Consider the following 19,617-nt stretch of genomic DNA (forward strand, 5'->3'; position numbering starts at 1 on the left):
GAATGCGCATACCGTGCGCATTGAATGTTCGGATTCGTGAAGGAGATGTATCGAAACTAACGTTCGCGTAACAATGAAAAGGGATTTTGTCCCGCAGGGGTCGTTTCGATGCTCTCATGATTACCCTAAAATCGTCGAGCGTATTTTTTTTATGGGGCGCATAGAGTCTCGAAACTTTTAACGAGCGCGACGACGATGTCCCTTTGTACACATTTTGCTTTTCAACGCCCCGAAACCGTGTTCGGCTAATGGCGGACTCTTTCCAAAAAATCAGATTGGAAGTTCCTACATCGCGGACAGGAATTTCTAACAATTTAAACGAAGAGTTCTTCACCTTAATAGCGTTCATATTATTTCGATGCAATGAGGTCAAATAATCTTTTGTGATATCTTCGGCGAAAATATTAGCTTCCATAAGAATTTTCATTAAATTGGAGCGCAATTCAGGACTTCGCGCGCGTTTGCGAATAAAAGGCGTCTCAATCTCGCTCGCTCTCTCGAGGGTCGAGAAACGGTTATTGCCGCGGTTATCTCGAATATCCTGCTCGCGCTGAGTTTCTTTCTTCACACAAGATCGCGGGACAGACGAGTCTCCCGAGATAAAGACTCCAGCTTCCTGTTCTTGAATCGTTGCGATTCATTTATTATTAAGGCAATCAACTTCTGTGATATACCTATTAACATCCATATTTGTAATTGCTACTCGAATCTCGTCTTGAGAGCGTATCATCTCGAGATGCTAAAAAAAATGAAGATTTTATCTCTTGAGACACGAACGGTTCAATAGTCACACTTTTTGATTAGAGAACAACCGAGATTATTCAGTTAAGAAGCGGAACAATTAGTTACGTGAAAAACGAAAGGAATATGTACATAGCGAAAGTAAAAGCGAAATAAAAAGCATAGATACAGATCGCGATCGCTTTCAATACTGCTTTTATATAAAAAAAGAACAGATAATTAGCAATTTAAAGCAAATTTCAATAATTTTATCATTTTACATGTAGACAGAACTTGATAATATATTTATCAAGAATAATAAGAGATTTTCATTTCCACACGGTAAAATTTATCAACTTTGAAGAGCTTTGCTGGAAGGATTTGTTCGAAGCGCGCTCGCTTGCTTTTACGACGGTGCCTATTCATATTTTAAAAAACCACTTCTGTGATCTATTCGTCTCGGTCGCGTCCCTCCTGCTCGGCGCGAGCGTGCGAGAGCTCTCCCTTGAGAATCTGCGGTATAATAACGTTGACACAGCCGACGTAGCGCACTAAATAGGCACCCACCGCCCCCTCATTTCATCCCCATTCTCATTCTCATATTTCGCGCTCGCGCTCTCGCTCACATTTCTCCGCGGCCTGCTCAAGACGTCGCGTCGTAAATCCATCTCCCGCGCTGTATATCTCTCGCGGGTTACGTGCATTATTACGATCCCTACGCCCGCTACGTGGCTCAGTTTTCCGTATTAGTCGGTGCGCGATCGGCGAAGATGAACGTTTCAGACGTTTGCGCGCTTACAAGAGTTATGCGCTGCCAGTCAAGTCAGTCAGCCAGACTGCATTCGAATTTTCTTCCCTCTACGTTTGATAACCCGAGCTGTTAAAAATCTTACGCGCCTGTATTTTATGTATTGATACGTGTGTACCTTGTACACCGATCGAAATACAAGAGAATACCCTTCGCTCTTTCCCGTCAGTCGTTGTCTTGCGAGCGAAATAATTCTTATTATTCCTGTATACGTAATAGACGTAGCGTGTACGTCTTCTGCATTTCTCCTCCGCCAGATATTTCAGATTCATTTTGAACTATTTTCAGAGTACGTTATAATCATACTTTCATAAGTCTCCGCAATTGCTGTATTCGCTCCTTTGGAATGCTTCGCCGTACAGTGAGAACGCCGCCAGCGATAGCGCCGCGATAATATTGATAAATAAACGGAGTAAAACTGATACTAAAATTACAATCGTTCGATTTAAATGAGAAAGGATGTTTCTTTGCAAGAGAAATTTAATATCCTTCGACACGGTGTTTCTATTATCGCTCTTTCCGGGAAATCCCTCGGCTCCCGGAGGGTGCTGTATCATTTTACGTCGTCCTTCAGCTGGTGATTTCACGGAGGTAAACGTGGGGTGTGCCGCGCGGGATCAATCTTACAGCGGGAACAATGGAGGCGTCGTGTGCACAGACGAAAGTCTTCTGTCAACCCTTTGTAGATCCAATGTGATTCCTGTTACGTCGGCGACGACGACAACGGCGCGATGAGGCGAGGGCTGAGAGTGGCTCCCAACGTCATTCCGCCGAATAGAGGGGGGGAGGTGGATGGTGCTGTAACTCTTAATGGAGGCGCTTTCGTTCGCGGTACCGCGCTACCGTCCTCGCCGCCGAGGCTATTTACGACCATTTATTTAATTGGTTCGTCAAAGTCTACACGACTAATGCGCCGCGATGAAAAGGCGCCAGTCGTCCGCCCCTTGCGCAGGACATTAAAGCATGGTGTTGGGAGTTCGAGTAATATGCAAAAACGCGAGTTTTTTCGGAATATGAAAAAATTTTGGAAGATTCTTCCAAGAAATCGAGTTTTATGAGTTTTTTTTTTAAATGAATTAACATTTGCAATTATAATTTAACGAAAGAAATATTTTATATGATTTAAATAAGAGTTAAAGGCGCTCATTGCAATGGCAGATTGGTTCGTACGTGGAGGCTGCTGTGACACAGGTGCGCTCGGCTTCGGTTCATTTTCACGGTGAATTTAAGGCTACCCGTATCAATTCGCGGAAAAGCAGTTTACGGGTCGCCCTATCCCGCTCTAACGCGATCGTGTTAAAACTCGATTAAGCGCTTTGCGAATTCGATGAAAAAGTCGACGATAGGCCTTTTCTTTCGCCTCCCTCACGATGTCGGGACAATCCGTAGAGAACTGCGACACACAAAGAATTCTTCCGAAAGATTCCGATCCGACGAAATCGCGGGAGACTCGTGTACGTGTATCCCTCCCTCCCCCCCATACATATGTATGTCCAATACATATGTACGTCGCCATTGCCAAAGTTCTCGGGGAAAGTTTCGTAGCCCCGACGAGACGATAGAAACCGTCGGCGAATTACCAACGTAGATAGACTCTCCGGCGGTCGTCCGGACGCGCGCGGCTACTGTGTCCAACTCGCCACCAACTTGCGGCCGGACAGAACGGATCTCCAGTCGTGACGGACGACGCTGTCGCGTCTTGAAATTCAAAGCGTTTTATCTGCAACGCTCTCGACAGACAGGGGGATGCAAGGGTAAAACCGCAGACGGAAATATCACCCGACCTTGCGCTTCCTCGCGCGAGAATAACGTCACGATTTCAGCGCGAGTTTAGCGGAGAGAAACGCGATTCTGTTTCGCTGTTCTGAATAATTGAGAGACACTAATTATGTCCTGCATTGAAATAGACTTATCGTTACTTTAATGAAATTGGCGTCAGGTTCGTTGATTATATGCGTTCGTTAAATAGCAGCACGTTTCTAAACATTTATCTAATATAGCGAAACATGTTTCTTTTGTATTAATTATTTCTATGATCTTCTATAAACATATATTTATAAGAAGGTATTTTATTTATTCATGAAATTGATTTCTCATTGCCTCTTGTAGAATGTAACAGCACGTATTTGCTTTTAGCGTAAACGCTGGAAATGAGTTCGAGGCGATTACGAATGCTCGGCGTACCCAACGTTTCCCTTTTCTACTGCGCGCAGTAGGTAATCCCCGAGTCAGACCGAGCGCCGCCGGGGCGGCCGACGTCGCGTTCACCTGTAAATCATGGCGAAAACTGCCGGTGGTACCAACAAGGACAGCCACTTTTCAAGAGAGGTCTCTACATCAAGTTCGCGCGCACAGAAACCGCGCCGGGCTCGTATATTATCTCCCAATGTTGCACGACCACGCACCTCTCACGCCTCCCATTTTTCCTGCAGTCCAGAAGTGGATATCGAGGCGCTGGGTTTTACCACCGGCGGTAGTAGCTCCCGGGGATTTCGAGGGTAGTATAAAGGAGATCTCAAAGAGACCTTGGATAAGATGACTCGTTAGATTGACAGGCGATAAAGATAGAAATAGAGATCGTCTCGCGATGATTACTTTCGAAAGTAAAACGTTGATCAAACGTTGTAACAAAATTTGAAAATTTGATATTAGAATACATTAATATATAATAGAACGTTAATGTTAATACTTACATATATATTTAATATTATCTTTTTATAAAATATTTTCTTAATATATAATGCAAAACATTTTAAAGTACTTTTATGCTCGTGCAATAATCGTGCATGTTGTTTGTTCTAGGGTGATAAATTTATAAATTACTCCCTTAAAAATGTACAGCAGACAAGATATAACGAAGAAGTCGAAAGATAATTATTTTAACATTAGCTAATTGAGCAAAAAGTTACAAAGTATTTAATCTTTTATTTAATACCGCAAATATAAGATAATACGAACGAGCAATTTTGCGTTATATAAGTAAGAAGCGCTTCATTTAGGACGATAAGTTTTTACGTTATTACTATGCTATCCTTATTGCAATTAAGGAAAGGAAATTGCAGCCAAGAGGATAAGCACTTAGCGGGGAAATAAGGAAGGTTGTTTAGTTCTCTATGAAGGGCTGCGCTGAAAGACCAAGCATTAAGTACAGCTTAACGTCGATAGGGATTCCAACACCTGGGTACGCCATTAAAAAGTCCCCTTTTTTTCTGCGTCATCGTAACCATATCCAACTTCTTCCGATACTTCTCGCGAGAACTCGAGAGAACCCGTCGCGGAGGGTTCTCACATGCTTGTCCGTCTGCGACAAAACAGATTCCAAGTGTTCTTACCGATACAGTTACATATGTGTGAGCACTGTCGCGATGAAGCTTAAACGGAAAAATAAGAGTTTCCATTTCCGCAATTCTTCCACAAGGATTGACAATTACCGTTGAAATCTGAATTGTGATGCTGAGGATTCCGCGTTCCGGCGGAAGAAAAAGAACAATTAAAAATTGTACTGCTAAAAGCCGTCGTTATACCCTTCTCATATTTTTTAAATCAAATTCGCTTGCACTTAGGGATCGATTTGCATTTGCTGATAAAATTTCGCGCGTTTGTTCGACGGATTTTTTGGGATTAGAAATTGATGGGTCGGTGCTTGCGGTGGATATTAAAACATCCTATTAATACGAGCCTCACGCATCGGCCGTTGGTCATCGACACGCAGCCGGCGGTGACGTTCGGCCCTTTAATTATCGCCCATAAATCATCGCTCCATATCGTCCCTTCTGCTTGGTTAGCCTTATTCTTTTGCTTTTCTAAACAAATAGCCTGAGTAAGTTCTCCACGTCTTGTTTTTTCGATTCCGGTCAGCCTCTCAACATATACTTTCCGCATTTATTCTGAAAGCGTGATAAAAGAGTTGAAATATCAGTAATAATACTGAAGCATAATTTTTCCCGTCTATTTATAGTGTTTTCATACATTTGGCGTAAAACAGGCTTCCATTAACGGACAATTTCTTTTACGAAACCTCGGAAAAAAAGTACGCCCGATGGCTAGCGAGAAGGCCATTTCAGCACGTATTATCTCACGCTGATTCACCCTGACGTTCAGCCGCTACGCTGTTTGGAAAAGAAACGCGACGGGCGTTTCTCTCAGCCCTACCGATCTCCCGTCCGTTTTTCGCGCGCGCGTTTCCTGCAAGCGCGTATTTATTCGTGCGTGCTCCTGACGCCGGGCGGGTGCGTATTGTTGCGAAATTATCGGCATTGTCATGCGCGACTCGATTTATTTTGTCTACTCGGCGGAAAAGTGCTTTCATTTGGCGCGACCGGCGGGAAGGGAGGTGCACGTCGAAACCGTAGAGAAAGAGCAGCGAACGGACTGTCGTGAGACGGACAGAGCACGCGGACGAGCGCGTTGCTCGCCCTCCAGGCGTTCTCCGCGACAAAAGCTCTTAATTCGACAATGCGTCCGTCGAAAGGGGACAATAGTCGACTTTCGGTAAATAATGATTCCTTCGATCCTCTCCATACCAGTTTTCCAGTCCTCCACTTTCGCAAGTGCCGTCCCACGTTGAAACACCGAACGGCGATTTTAGCCGCGTAAAAATGACACAAATATGCGCGAACAAGAGACAGAATCGTCGACAACGTTAGACCGAGCTGCAATTTTTAGAATAATAAACACTCGAGTTGCGATTCCTGTATTGCAGTTTCTGAGATTTCGTCGAATCCCCCAAGGTAATTAAGAAGGGGAAAATTAGGATTTTTTTTTGCTAAGATTGCGCAGCGTCGGGGAACGTGATTCGACCGAGCGAGCGTGCGGGCGGACGACGAAGAATTCGAAATCGGATTAGCGCGAGCGATGGGACGCTCGATTTCGTTCCCGCCTGTTTCGACGCTTTCATTTTTCCGTCCCTTCGGGAGCGTCGGCCAGATATTTGCATTACAAATACACCTTCACCGGGGTTTTTCTCGTTTCATTAAATTCGCTTTTTCCTCGAGACGTACCTCTTCCTCCTCGGCCTGTCTTTCCGCCGTCATGAATGTACTCCCGCATTCATCCCCGTCCTAGCACGAAAGGGTTGTATTAAGAATCTTAATACCGCGGGAAAAAGTTTGCCGCCACCGAACACTGAAATCGTTTGTTCCGCGGACGTGCGCCGAAATACGATATCATAGCGTTAATTATTAGTCACCGAGTGCTCTGCAAGGGTTCTCTTGCGATCTTCTGCTTGTTAAGGATTGTTAATGAATGTTTCGCTTAAAAGCTGTCGGCTACACGATGGTGGTTACTCTTAATTTCTACAAGAACGAATAAATTATCTGTATATCATATAAAATAAATATTAATATTAGTTTTTAATAATCTTTTATATTATTTTAACGAAGAAATTTCAAAGAATAAATGATGTTTGAAATTCTAAGAGCTAATCATGTTCATTAGCAATTAATGTAATTTATTGTTAAAATATGGAAATCGTTTGATTTCTTTGGCCACTGCATTTTTCTTAAAAGCATAATATGTAACATTTTTTTATAAAAATGTGAGATAAAAAGAAACGAGGATTAACAAGACTTGTTTGCAAGATCTTAGTGTTATGTTTATTTCTACCAACGTAAATTAACTTTAATCTCGGTTTAACTTACTTTCTATCTTTTTTTAGTTCTGAAAATTAGAAAAAGATAAAAAGTAAGTTAAACCGAGATTAAAGTTAATCTACGTTGGTAGATATAAACATTAGTAAAACAGCTGATGACCATTAAAACGCGTCGAGCTTTGACATCATGAATCAAATCTTCGAAAAGCGCGATAACGAAAAGTCGAAATATCGTGGCTAGTTGCCAATCAATTGTTAATAAGTCGTTAGTTCTATCACGCGCATTTATTTTCGCTTCATACGCCAATTACATTTTTTATTTGCTTAAGGGCCAAAGCACATAACATGGCGTAGCGATATATGACTGTCGTAGTCGTGGACGTAAATAACGCACAAGCTTTGGCGTATTCTGACAGTCTTGTGCGTTACTTACGTCCACGACTACGACTGTCATATATCGCTATGCCATGTTATGTGCTTTGGCCCTAAGTTATATAAAGTGTATACATCTGTTTTAAAAGTTAACATCTGGTTATAAATATACTGTAAGTTTTATCGACCTCTAAACTCTGCTCCTGTGCTACTTAACTCGCGAATAAATAACAATGGTTTTTATTTAGTATGCGATACATTGTGTTGATCTTGTTAACAGCTTCACGTAGATTTTTATATTTAGTTTATTATGTCATGAACGATATTTTTAATATTATATAATATAATTTTTCGGAATCTTCCGCTTGTGTTCCAATACGCGATTCCATGTGGGATTTCCGTCTCGATGACGGATGTTTACTCGCCGCAAATCTTTATCTTTCGAGTTCGCCTCGGTGATAATCACGTACGTGCCGCGCGATCAAATGCTCCGATCAGAAACGGTTACGCGGATTTGTTCGTTACATCGACGTCCCAGTAGTTATATCCTGATGAAATTGAGATACGATCGGTCGGCTCTCCCTCGCGGCCGGCGTGCAACGCTAACGTGAATTATGGAGCTCGCGTGCCGCGCAATACGCAGGCGGCAGTTCGAGAGATACGAACGTCGTCATTTTTTGGCGTGAAGTATTTACGTGGGAACGCGGTCTTCCTGAACCCTCCGCGCTATCGAATCGGCATGCTCTACGAGCATACACGCAGGCGGCGATTATCTACGACCGTGCTAGATCGAGACGCCTTCGAGAGGTCACGAGATCATCAGATCTCGATATTCTCTTAATCCGCGCTATCGCTGTAATACAGGAGATATTCCAGAACTTCCTGTTACCCTGCTGAATCATCATTTATCTACGACGTCTTTAATCAAGTTAAAGTCGATTTTTTTTCTACAAGAACCGTCAGCTTTTAAATTGTGCGGTTAAAAGGGATTGTCGGGAACTAAGCTAAGAGCACGGCAAACAGTAAAATGTTATTTTTCATTAATTCTCATATTTCTCATAATTTTCTTTCTTTTTTTCTCATAAAATTATCATTAAATTTAAATTGACTTTCTCCTTTTCTTGAACAGATTTGTAATATATGTGAATTGTTAAAAGTATATAGTATTGACTATGAGAAAAATGCGGTAATAATTTTTTATTTTTTTTTTAAGGAAAGCTTTATTTCAACCTGGGTAATAAAATCATATGAAACCATATGAAGTGCGTGAAACATGAATTGTTAATTTTTTGGGATTTCTTGTACATGGTATAGCAACTAAATATGTTACATCTCTATCATTTTGTTTGTATAACGAGATCTTACAAATTCACAGCTAACGAAAAATGTTACAAGTCCGATTTTTTATTTAAAGTCCCGTGAAAATATCTAGTCTGCAACGTTGTCTTAATTAAAGTTGGCTGACTTCTGGCTTGTTGCGTCTTTCGCGCCACTCGTCAAGCTCGTCCCCAGGGGTGCAATTTACTCGCATCTCCTCCTTTCATCCCTTCACTCAATCCCACGAAGCAGCCGGTTTTAGCTTGTCGTGTCTGCATCCATTCCGCCTACGAGCCTTCTTAAATACTCGGCGACGAGCTGCCATCTTATTTTACATCATCTAACGCTGATCGGCTTATTAATTTATGCGAGAGAGGTTTTAATGAAGAAAAAAGCCATTAACTTTCGTCTGATAATCGTCCCTTATCCGCTATCAACTTTCCCTTTCGCGTCGCTGTTTTACATAGAAATAACAGATATGTATATTAATGCGATGTCACATTTTTCTGATTTATTGAGAGTGGACGGATCTTTTTTTTTTACTACGACTTTAATATGCTTTTTTGATTCTGTCATGACGTTATCTGTTATGAAAAAGATATGAGATCGCGCACGAGAATATTATTTTACATAACAGGAAATGACAAAGCATAAACCAAACACGCATGCAACAAATTTAAATTTTTAAAATATACAATTGCGCAAAATAAATTTGTGTGCACGAATCGGATAGTAGAGGTTTCGAAGCGCGAAATCAGTTTGAATAAAGTATCTTCTTTAAGGTGCGCAATCTCTTTGTAAATCGGTTAATTAAAAATCAGCGAATAATTTGAAATGCAATTAGAGGAAGTAAAGGGTAGCGATCGTGGGGTAGACGTTGCCTTGAATGAGAATCCGATTGTTTCCTGACATAATTTGATACTCTCTTCTCTTTTTGTACAATTGTGAAACCTGAGTTTGGCGTAATATCCTCTTTAAGGCATCCGCTGGTCAGAGGTAGAGGTCTTCCTTGGTCTTTACCATGTAAAACAGTCCCTGCATCCCTTTGTCCGTCGGGCCACCCTCGGCCCGAGGACGTTAAACGTTAAAGTTCTGACCGAACAAGATGACGAGCCGGTCGCATTGCGGACGGACAAGAGTTTCTTCGCGACACGATGCGTTCGATATTTATTTAGTAGGAACGAAGGCGTACCTTACCCATGGGACCGTCTCAGATTTTCATGACGCAAGAAATAGATTTCAACCTTCGTTTGCTTCTCTGCAGAGCTTCACTGATTTTTCAATATTTCTGTAAAGGTGCATTATATAATAATCCAATACAAATTGATTTTCTTTCAGCTCGACAATAATTTATCATAAATGCCCGTTCGTCAAAATTATTGCAAATCATCTATAAAAAAATTGCATAATTTTTTTAGCGATCTATGACAACTAAAAACAAGTAAAATTGCTCAATTTATGTTTCATACCGATATAAGCACCAAATTGTTTTATTGACTTCGAGACCAATACTTTTAGACGTCGGGATATTATCCGTAATAGCGCATCGAGACAGAGTTGCGCGTCCATCGTTTGCTCACGCCGACGTTATAAATGGGACGCTATAAGCGTGTAGGTGTCGTTTCGTCGAGCGACGGTGCGGTCGTGGGCGCACAGGGAGACTAACCATTAGCCTGCAGGTGTTGGATATCCCAGCCGCGCCATCACTCCCTCATTCCGGGCGATCATGCTCAAGATGATCCCCGGAACGACAGGCGGAAGTCTCTCGCTATCACGCGCGAGAACGGGAGGACGGAGAGTGGCGCGAGAAAGAGTAAATAATCCTCTTCTGTATTATATCCCCACGGGTTCTTGGAAATCGCTAATGCGTTTCTGCAAAATCGCCCCGCATCTCGACGCGACCGACAATCAGGGCCGCTTTGTTGTTTGCTAATTGTTGTTATCTCTTGACGAACTCGGCTCGCAGCTTGTTACCGATTAATGGAATTGCCGGCTCTGTTCGATTTACTGGTATCGACACTCTAGTTACTCTCGTTTGACGTTACAGAAGGGAGGAATGTACATTTCCCGCTGGTATTCCGTTTAACTAAACGATTACGAGGTGAAACAATCAATTTGTATGTCTTTGTGTTACGCGGTAGGGAGGTCGAGGACGATTTGCATTTTGGCCAACATTTTTCCAAAGCCTAAGTTACAAAAAAAAAAATTGTAATCGTTCTGATAAATGCGCGCATATTTGTAGATACGCGAGAATCATACTAATTTGCTCGAATATCATTAATTTAACTCGGTATAATTCATTGGGCAAAATCGCAGTTGCTCTCGTGGGAATATCTTAACGATGGCTTAAATATGGCGCTGCATCCATGATACTTCCACATGCACTCTTCCATCCTGTAGTTACATTTAACCTCGTGAATTTCCTTACGGCAGCGCTTCGGTTTGACCCGGCAGCCGTACTCAAACCATCTGCATTCTACTTGCTCGTCGGGATCCAATTCCGGCTCCGAGGGATAAACTTGAGGGATAAACTCGTTCTCCACATCCCCTTGATGGTTTCTATAGTTGCATTTCTGCTCGTGTATGTACTTTCGTCTCCTCGGTATGTTCACCATGCAGCCGTATCGTCTAAACTTGCACTGCACCAATTCATTGGGGTCACCGCCGTAATCGGTGATGGTCGCGGACGCGAGACCGTCGCTGATATCGTTCACACCCTGGAACCTGTCCTTGTAGATGCAATGCTCCTCGTGGATGCTGCGTCTCCACGGCACCGTTCGTACCTTGCATCCTGCTGCAGAGAATGAGCACTCTATCAAATTGTCGTGGTGAAAATCGGTCGGCACATGTTCTTCCTCGGAGTGCGGTCGAAACTGGCACCTAAAATTATAATTTTCAACATTAATATTAATAAATGTATGTGCGCAATGTATGTGCGACTGACGAACAAAGATCATAAATTGATAGCGACAACAAGAAGTCTTTGTTGCACCTCGATTCGTGAAGTACCCGCAGATGCTCCGGTATCTTTATCCAGCATCCTAGATAAGAATACGAGCAAGGTTCGAGTTGCTGATTCTGAGACGGCACAGGCGGCTGCCAGGGTCTTCTCTCGTGGCTCAGGAAGTCATTTATCGGCGGCGCGCTGGGACTGTGATCGTCGTAGCTGCGCGGTGGCATAGGATGCGGCATCAAGTGCACCGGCTGGGGTGTGCTCATCTGCGGCGGCAGGATCTCCACGTCCAACGGTGCCGAGCACGTGAGGCAGCTGTAGTAATAAGGCTTGCAACGGTGGCACACGTTGTGCCCGTTGACGCACGAGTATCTGGGCGTCAGCTCCATCTCCATGAAGCAGATGGGACAGAGGCCCTCGGTCTTGAAGCGGTCGTACAGATTCGGATACAGAGTGTCCATGACTTATCGGCGAGGGCGGTTATTTAGTGCCACGGTCCTTCGGTTGTCCTTCTTATCGGTCTTTCGGACCGAGATTGAGACGAATCTACTTCAGCGGAGTACAAGCAAAGCCGAAGAAAAGCCCGCCGCTCGCTCCGCTCCTATCCGCGGGAAGATGAAGAGAAATTACTCCGTGCTCTCTTGCTCGCGCGGGAGCGCGATCCGAGTTGCTCTTTTGCTATGAAGATTTATGTGCAATTCAATATAGAATAATGGAGGACTTAAGAGAGGCGAACGAGGGTTACGGCTAAAGTGCGAACAGGATTAGAACGAATGCGCGGCGCGAGTGTGCCCGTTCAGAGATACGAGTTCCGATTATTTGACCAAGTGTGTGTGTGTGTGTGCGTTTTGAATTTTGTACCTGATAACGATCACGAAGAAAACTGCTGATTCTCCGCCATTTGTCTGACATCCGCGAACACGTACTATCGCGACTCGAAGGTCTTTATAAATGTTTATTTCAAATAGTTAATCGTATTTAAAGCAAACCTTAAGAATTGTAGATTTATTTAATATTTCTGGATATACATACATATATTTTTACATTATATGTTTATCAAATACTTTTACTGTATAATTCAACAATTTTTCTTGGATTGTTAGATTATTGTTAATAATAAGGGTACTACTTACTTTATTTAGCTATCTTCCACTCGAGACGGAAATAGAGACAAGAATTACACGTACGATGGGGAACGAAAAAAAAAATAGCCAGAGTGACACGTACACTTCCGAAAGCACGGGCACCGTGTGTCACCGTCAGTCTGTCACCGTTCCCTTATCTACCGAGACCGATAGCACGATTTTATCTGATAAAACGTTCCGCTCATGATAGAGAACTGCTTCTACGTTTTGTTACGGCAGATAAAGCGCTCGCGCGCGGACGGGACAGTACGGCGGGAGGAGAAAAAAAAATGCTTGCTCTCGTTGCTATGCACTTCGCGTCACCGAATGGTAACCGCCGGCGGTATTTATTATGCTCGTTACATATGCGGATAAAAAATTGGGAATATAAGTCGGGCCGTGCTTTTTCGCCGGCGGGCGGGTCGTTTTGCTCGCGCCGTGCTTGGAATTAATTAACGATTATTCATATGGTCCCCGTGATATTGCAGAGCGTCGCAGAGATTCCTCGCGACTTCTCTTTTCGCACGAATTCCTCGACCAAATCAGAATTGATTATTATTCTCCCAGAAATTCTCGTCAGAGAAAAATCGACTTCAAATTATTTGCAGACACCGTAGATGAAATAAAATGCAGAAAAAAAATTTGCATTTTGTCACACGTTTGAAGAAAAAAATCGCTCTTCCCTGTTGCTGGCGGGCGAGTCATAATTCATAATGTATGATAGATCACCGTTTCGAATAGCGTCACGTAAGCGTTAATTGATGACAGCTAATTACATATGAAAAATCGGCAACACACGCGGACGTAATTATGATTGCGTAGCATACGCACGCATGTTACGTATCATATTACGTTCGCTTTGACGGTGTGTAATCTCTAAATTAAATCTACGATCAGGTATCACATCGTTATATATATTACTGCGAGAATTTCGCTGGCCTCGCGTTATTTAATCTTGGGTACGATAAACCTGGAAGCGTTATTTGCACAGGAATAATATAACTTGCAAACGGTGGGATATTCGGCAAGTACGGGGACGGACCTAGTAGTGGTACGGAAATGGATTTTCTCCATTTAATGAATACAATTTCTCGATGGCTAATCGAATGCCGCAACCACTCTATTAGGGAAGTATTGTCGAGTTAATTAATCGAACGTTAACGTAACGTCGAAATTCGATCATTATCGCCGGTGGGGATATATATTTAGTTACAATGAGGTCGCGGTTAATGAATTTTAAATCGCTTCATTTCTGATCGGATTACACCGACTTGTTAGTGAAAACCGCGATTTTGACAGAGAATAAAAGACTGACAAAATTGTAAAATGTTTCCTAGATGTAATAATAGCAAATTATGTGTGACGATAAAAAATGAGAAGTATCAGAAGTTGCTAAAAAAACAGGGAGAGTCGGATCGCTCGGTCTTTCGCAAACATCACGTGCGAATATTCGCGAATAACGAAACCAGATACTTTCGCGTGATATTCCACACCGGGTCCCGTAACGACCGTCCCTCATTTGAATCCCCGCGCGTACGTCGCATCAAAGATACGACTGAACGACCCTGCCTGCCATGAGGGTAATACTCGGCTGACCATAAGTCACTTATGTAAATCTGCGAGATGGAAACACGCGTCGGGCGACAGCGATGACTTCGAGGAATACTAAATTGAAAGCAACTTTCAGCGTTCTATAACGATTTCAGTTGTTTACAAGTTACATAGTTGCAAGTTATTTGAAGTTTACAAGTTCTTGCGGCATTTTCGTAATTTTCAAATTGTTGATAAAGAAGATAAAGCTTTTGAGTACGTAATTCTTTAGAATCATTTTTTAGTTTGTCCATTTCTAATGTCTTTATAGATCAACGCATTAGCGAGCCACGGAAAGATCTGAGAGAACTTTAATAAATTTTTCTTGCGCCACTCAATTCACCCTCCGTTAACGTACCGAGAAAGGGAAGAAAGAAAGTATTGTAGGATATAGATACGGTACCGAGAAACGGGACGAAATAAGCCCGCGACGGCAGCCCGGTATTCAAGCACCCCGAGTCTTTCCCAAGACGTCAATTTACTCTTATTGCCCCTTTCGCGGCGATATTGCGCCATCAAATTTTTCCGGAAAATCTCGTCCGCGATATTCGCGCGATTTCGCTCGCCGCGTCGCGAATGGTCGTCCTGTACACGCGATTATTTATAACGTAGCCAACTTTGAGATAGCTCGTTACGTTGATGAAAAGCACTATATATCGTCATCTAGGCAAAGTAGGTCTAAATGTCAGGGCCAATGGAATCTTGCGGTTTTTATATTCGTCTTTTGATTCTCGCTCGAGTTATACTTTGAAGATATACATTAATGTTACGTCCTACGCATAAATTATAAAATTATAAATAATGTCAATAATGTTAATAATGTCATCTTTAGCATCGATATCTAAAACTGCGGTAATTATACCGGTCTCAAATCCTGTTGTGCTGTAACAGCGCGTTCCTGAAACTGCTGATTTATTTTTCGTATATCCTCCGCAGCGTTAAAGCTATCCGCACATTAGTCTCCTAATCTCCAATCGCCCCGAAAAGCCGTGCGGCGAATTTTATCAGGCACAGTAAAGTATCCCTGATCAATAAAGGAGGCGTACGGCCGGGCCGTTGTGCGGCTTAATCTCGCGACTGGCTTTGTGATTGATTCGAGCATATTTCCATCAGCTTACGCGCTAAGAGAGAAAAAGAGAGAGATCGATCTCAGTCGAAATCTCATCAGTAATACAACCGCAATTTGACCCGGTTAGCTCTTTACACGGTGGAAATGATCAAACTCTTAAGATAGTAATAAGAATCTGAATAAATTACTTCCCAAAATTGAATCAAATGCATACGTTGGCGAATAATTTCTCAATTGCTGATCGCGTTTCAGGATCGAATTGAACTTTTCAATATTGAATATCCAATATCGATAATACTTATACACCTTTGTAGCACAAAGCAATGCGCAATCAGTCAGTCGTAACAAATCCCCTTGCTTATAAACACCGCTTTTTCTTCCCGAATATCCGACTATGTCCGGGAGGGCGGATTCGAATCGTGCAATATGTCGCATAATTCGCCCATTCCTCATACCACCTTTGCGCGAGTTCGAAGGGAAACAGACTTCAGCATGTGTAGGCACGCGTGTATCGCTTGTAAAGTTTCATAAATACGCGGAATACACCGCTTCCAGGGGGGGTGTTCCAACGTTCTAAAGCGAAGTCACGGAATGTAAAATCAATTTAGAAGGTATCAGGATCTTGTTTGACGAGAGGGTAAACGTTTTTCTGGAATTGATGGATGCTTCCGTAAAACTGCCATACGCCATATATTACTTTAGCACAAAAAAAAACCGACCAGGAAATCTTGCAATATTTATCTTCCACTATACAAACATTTAATAATAATATACTTGATGCGTGTCTGCGTTGCAGATTCGTTTTTATCGTCAAAAAGAGAACACGCGGCAGCAAGATTTTTCGTCGTTGAAAGTCACAGTTGCGAATTCCTTTCAGGAAATTAAGCGTTTTCGCGCGCTGCCGTTTTGTAGCGTTCTTCGGAAGCAGTTGAAAGCTCGACCTGCTTTCTCGTCCGACAATCTCGCACCTCACAAAGGAAACTTTTGTATTCACGAGTATGATAATGTCCCTCCGTAAGCCTTCTTCGCACCTGTGCAGTCGGTCGCGCGTGTTTGCGTCACGAGCTTGTAAACGGGTGGATATACGTGAGCACCTAAGGAATGTCCCGATGCTTCGGAAAGCCGGCAGGCAAGCTGGTTCCGGGGCCGCGCGCGAATATCCAAGAATAATTTTACATATTTCAGCGCGGCTCGCTGCGTCGGCGGTGGGCGACAAAGAAGCTTACCTGTTGTCTATGCTAAGGCCCGGCGTAGAACATCGCAACGTATGCAAAACGCTTTAACCTAGCGCCACTCCGATAAGATTTATACGGGCGTGTGTTTGGCTTGATATCAGCCGGCTTATCTATTATCTGTCCGCGCTGTCTTGACAATGTGGTAAGCGGCGCTCATGATGCGCTCGCTCGGGCCGCATCTGTTCTTGTCAAGCTTGTCAGTCTGACAAATCGATTATATACACTTTATTTGAGGCGTCTTGTAGCGACACGACGCACACTGTTTTCGTAGATTCTACATTAATCTTTTCACTTTTATCTCGTTGACAAACGTTCCGAAACTGTTGATGCCGGAAATTAAAAGTCTACAATCAATAAGAGAAGTTTTTGATAAGAACAGATCTCTATAAGATTACAAAGTTTATCAGGTTGACGACTGGCAGTCCAAAAAATACTGATATTTCGATATTTTTTTTTTAAAGAAGAAAGTCTATCGCAAAGAAGAATATTGACAGGAGATCGATAAGATTAGTAAACCGAGAACGATGCGTGGATGTAAGCCGCCTCTAGTGTCGCAGAGCTGCAAACTTGGCGCCACATTTCAAAGCCGGAGGGTGAAGCCAGCCTCGCCAGCAGAGAGCTCCGTTGTCGGAAGCGCGAAGTCGGGGGTTGCAATCGATTGCGATATATCGCAAGCACCCCCGGCGCGCCGGGAGGGTGGCGGCGCTTGCGCCCCGGTAAGCTCGCGCGGATTGGCCCGTGATGATGTCATGCGGTGCTCCCCTAGGTCTCTGATATCATCTGCGGGCTTTTCTGCAGTCCACACCGACCACTCGAGCGGCGTAGCCGCGCCATCGGCGATATTGCCACCTGTGCTTAACATTCACGCAGTGCTATCCGGTCTGCTAGCCGGCCGCGGGCCAGCTCCGAGGCCGGATCCCCATGGTCGCATCCAGCCGGCGGAGAGGTGAGTCCATTCCAGGCTATCCACCGGGCTCGTGCTCCATCTGTGCATTTCCGGACCGAGCTAACGACGCGCCGTTTCGTCACCGCACGTACACACGTCGACCTATCTAATCGGTGTAAACATACGTTCGCCATCCGCGACATCCGCGTTTCCGATCGTAACCCTTGACTGACCTAAGTCCAATCTCGACCATCACGCGGGATTCGAGTTGTCAAGTTGTTAAGTAGATATCCTGGCAGTTTCGATCGCGTCACGTAAAGTGATTTTTTAAATATTTTTTTCCGATCGAAAAGGGTTTTGCTGATTTCTCTAAGACGATTATGCGCTTTGTCTTTGAGGGTTACGACATTATAGCTTCTGCAGCGGAAGCTGCACCCGCGAACACGTGGATGAGGTCTTCGGATGATACAATCATTTGCCGGTAAATTTGTTCCGATAGAATTAACGCTTATGTAGATTTTTTTAAGTGTGGAATCGAAATTATTTTGAACATTCTTTCTGCAACGCTGAGGAAACCATTAACTTGCTTTGTTGGCAAGCTGCGTAATTCGATAATCTTTAAATATACTAACGTCAAGATATTTTGTATTCTTTTTTTATATAAATTGATTTATAACTTTTTATTAGACATGACAGAACGACAGATGCATTATTTTTATACACATAAAATAATCAATATAATATCTTGTCCGTTGATCTCATGTGTCGAATCGTCAATTTGTACTGTCAAAAAATTCGCTTTATTCTCTCCAGTTAGCATTGTTGAAAATGTGTGCTGGCGCTAGATTGGACAATCTTTATTCTCGAAAACATTGTTAACCACTGGTAAAACAGCGTCCACAGATGAATGTTGAGCAAACTCGGATCTCGAGGGGATAATTGCGTTGGCGTGTCAGCACAATGCATCCCAGAGCGGTAGCTGCGTTTCACCGAAGCGTCGATGGGATATGAGTTTGTATGAATATATAGAACAACGATCTAGAGAGTTTAAACTTCCTCAGTTTTGCTCAGCTCACATGAGCATTGCAACTTTAAAGCCTGTAGACTTTTGTGGGATGTTGCACGCTCGCAGGAAACTGCGACGACGTACCGCGCTTACCTATAGTTTTCGGTAAATATGTGTATACGTTGCCACGATATGTTGAACGAATTGCCGGTACTTTGTGCAAACACCATTTTGAAAAGACTCTTTCTTTCTCTCTTTCTCTGCTTTCTGGTATATCATTTTTACAAAATTATTTATTATACTTGGTACATGTAATGTAACATAAATAGAATCAATTTCAGTGAATTAATCGCGTATTACGATAAATTATGTTAATAATGTTGCACATATGTTTAGAATCGAATATTTTTGTTATCAAATAAATAAAAGTACGTTTTCTTATAAAATATATTTAAAAGAAAAAAAAAAGAAAATACATTTAATTTCTGGTAGTGATGAGTTAATTATAATCAATAATGTTCGTGCATAACTTTGATAGTCGAATATTATCTTTATTATTGAACAAAGGTAAATATATTTTTCAGATTAGAATGAAGTAATATTATATGTTTGTGCATTTTGTGATTACTTTATAACAATGCATCATTTAAAGTCAGACTTTTTGTTAGTCGTTATTTATCATAAAGTGTAATTGTGTGACGGTTTGGACGGCTACAAGCTGTCACAAATATTATTAGCTATTTCTCGACGACAGAATGTGTAAATGCTAGAAAATATGAAAATGCCAGAAATGCTGTGTCTGGAGAGAAAGAAAAGAAGAAGGAGAAAGAGAAAAGAGACGAAACTTCATTACAGAAACATGTACCTGTATTCTGTTGGCATGTGTGTGTTCTTGATTGAGTGAAGGATTGTGTCGTACAAACCTTCCGCATTCGGATTGGAGTTAC

The 19,617-nt window shown here is 42.6% G+C and overlaps 2 protein-coding genes across 5 annotated transcripts in view; one reads left to right on the plus strand and one right to left on the minus strand.

Annotated features, from left to right (window-relative positions):
• The window catches only part of Hwt (SH2 domain-containing adapter heavyweight), a 144,246-nt gene that overhangs the window by 57,000 nt on the left and 67,629 nt on the right, over positions 1–19,617 (plus strand). The window contains exon 1 of one of the 2 annotated variants that reach the window (XM_071712164.1): positions 17,555–17,724. The exons of the other annotated variant lie outside the window; for it this stretch is intronic. The gene's annotated coding sequence lies outside the window, so the exon portion shown is untranslated. Of the gene's footprint in view, positions 1–17,554; positions 17,725–19,617 lie in introns of those variants that run through there. 2 annotated transcript variants of the gene reach the window in all.
• On the minus strand, positions 8,753–13,061 carry LOC139775849 (uncharacterized). 3 transcript variants are annotated; one of them, XR_011718948.1, is made up of 4 exons: positions 12,894–13,061; positions 11,800–12,361; positions 10,277–11,687; positions 8,753–10,197 (listed from the first exon to the last, which is right to left on the minus strand). XR_011718948.1 is itself a non-coding variant. In XM_071712165.1 (3 exons), exons 2-3 carry the CDS (start codon positions 12,219–12,221, stop codon positions 11,105–11,107), a joined length of 1,005 nt encoding a protein of 334 aa, XP_071568266.1. In that variant the 5' UTR covers positions 12,222–12,361; positions 12,894–13,061; the 3' UTR covers positions 8,753–11,104. The 3 variants fall into 3 exon arrangements, 2 of the variants coding, with proteins under 2 accessions (XP_071568266.1, XP_071568267.1); XM_071712165.1 differs by having other exon boundaries at positions 8,753–11,687; XM_071712166.1 differs by having other exon boundaries at positions 8,753–11,687; positions 11,800–12,438.

The sequence above is a fragment of the Temnothorax nylanderi genome, unplaced genomic scaffold (assembly GCF_030848795.1).
Source record: "Temnothorax nylanderi isolate EJ_2023f unplaced genomic scaffold, tnyl_v1.0 TNYL_tig0106_pilon, whole genome shotgun sequence".
Classification (NCBI taxonomy): domain Eukaryota; kingdom Metazoa; phylum Arthropoda; class Insecta; order Hymenoptera; family Formicidae; genus Temnothorax; species Temnothorax nylanderi.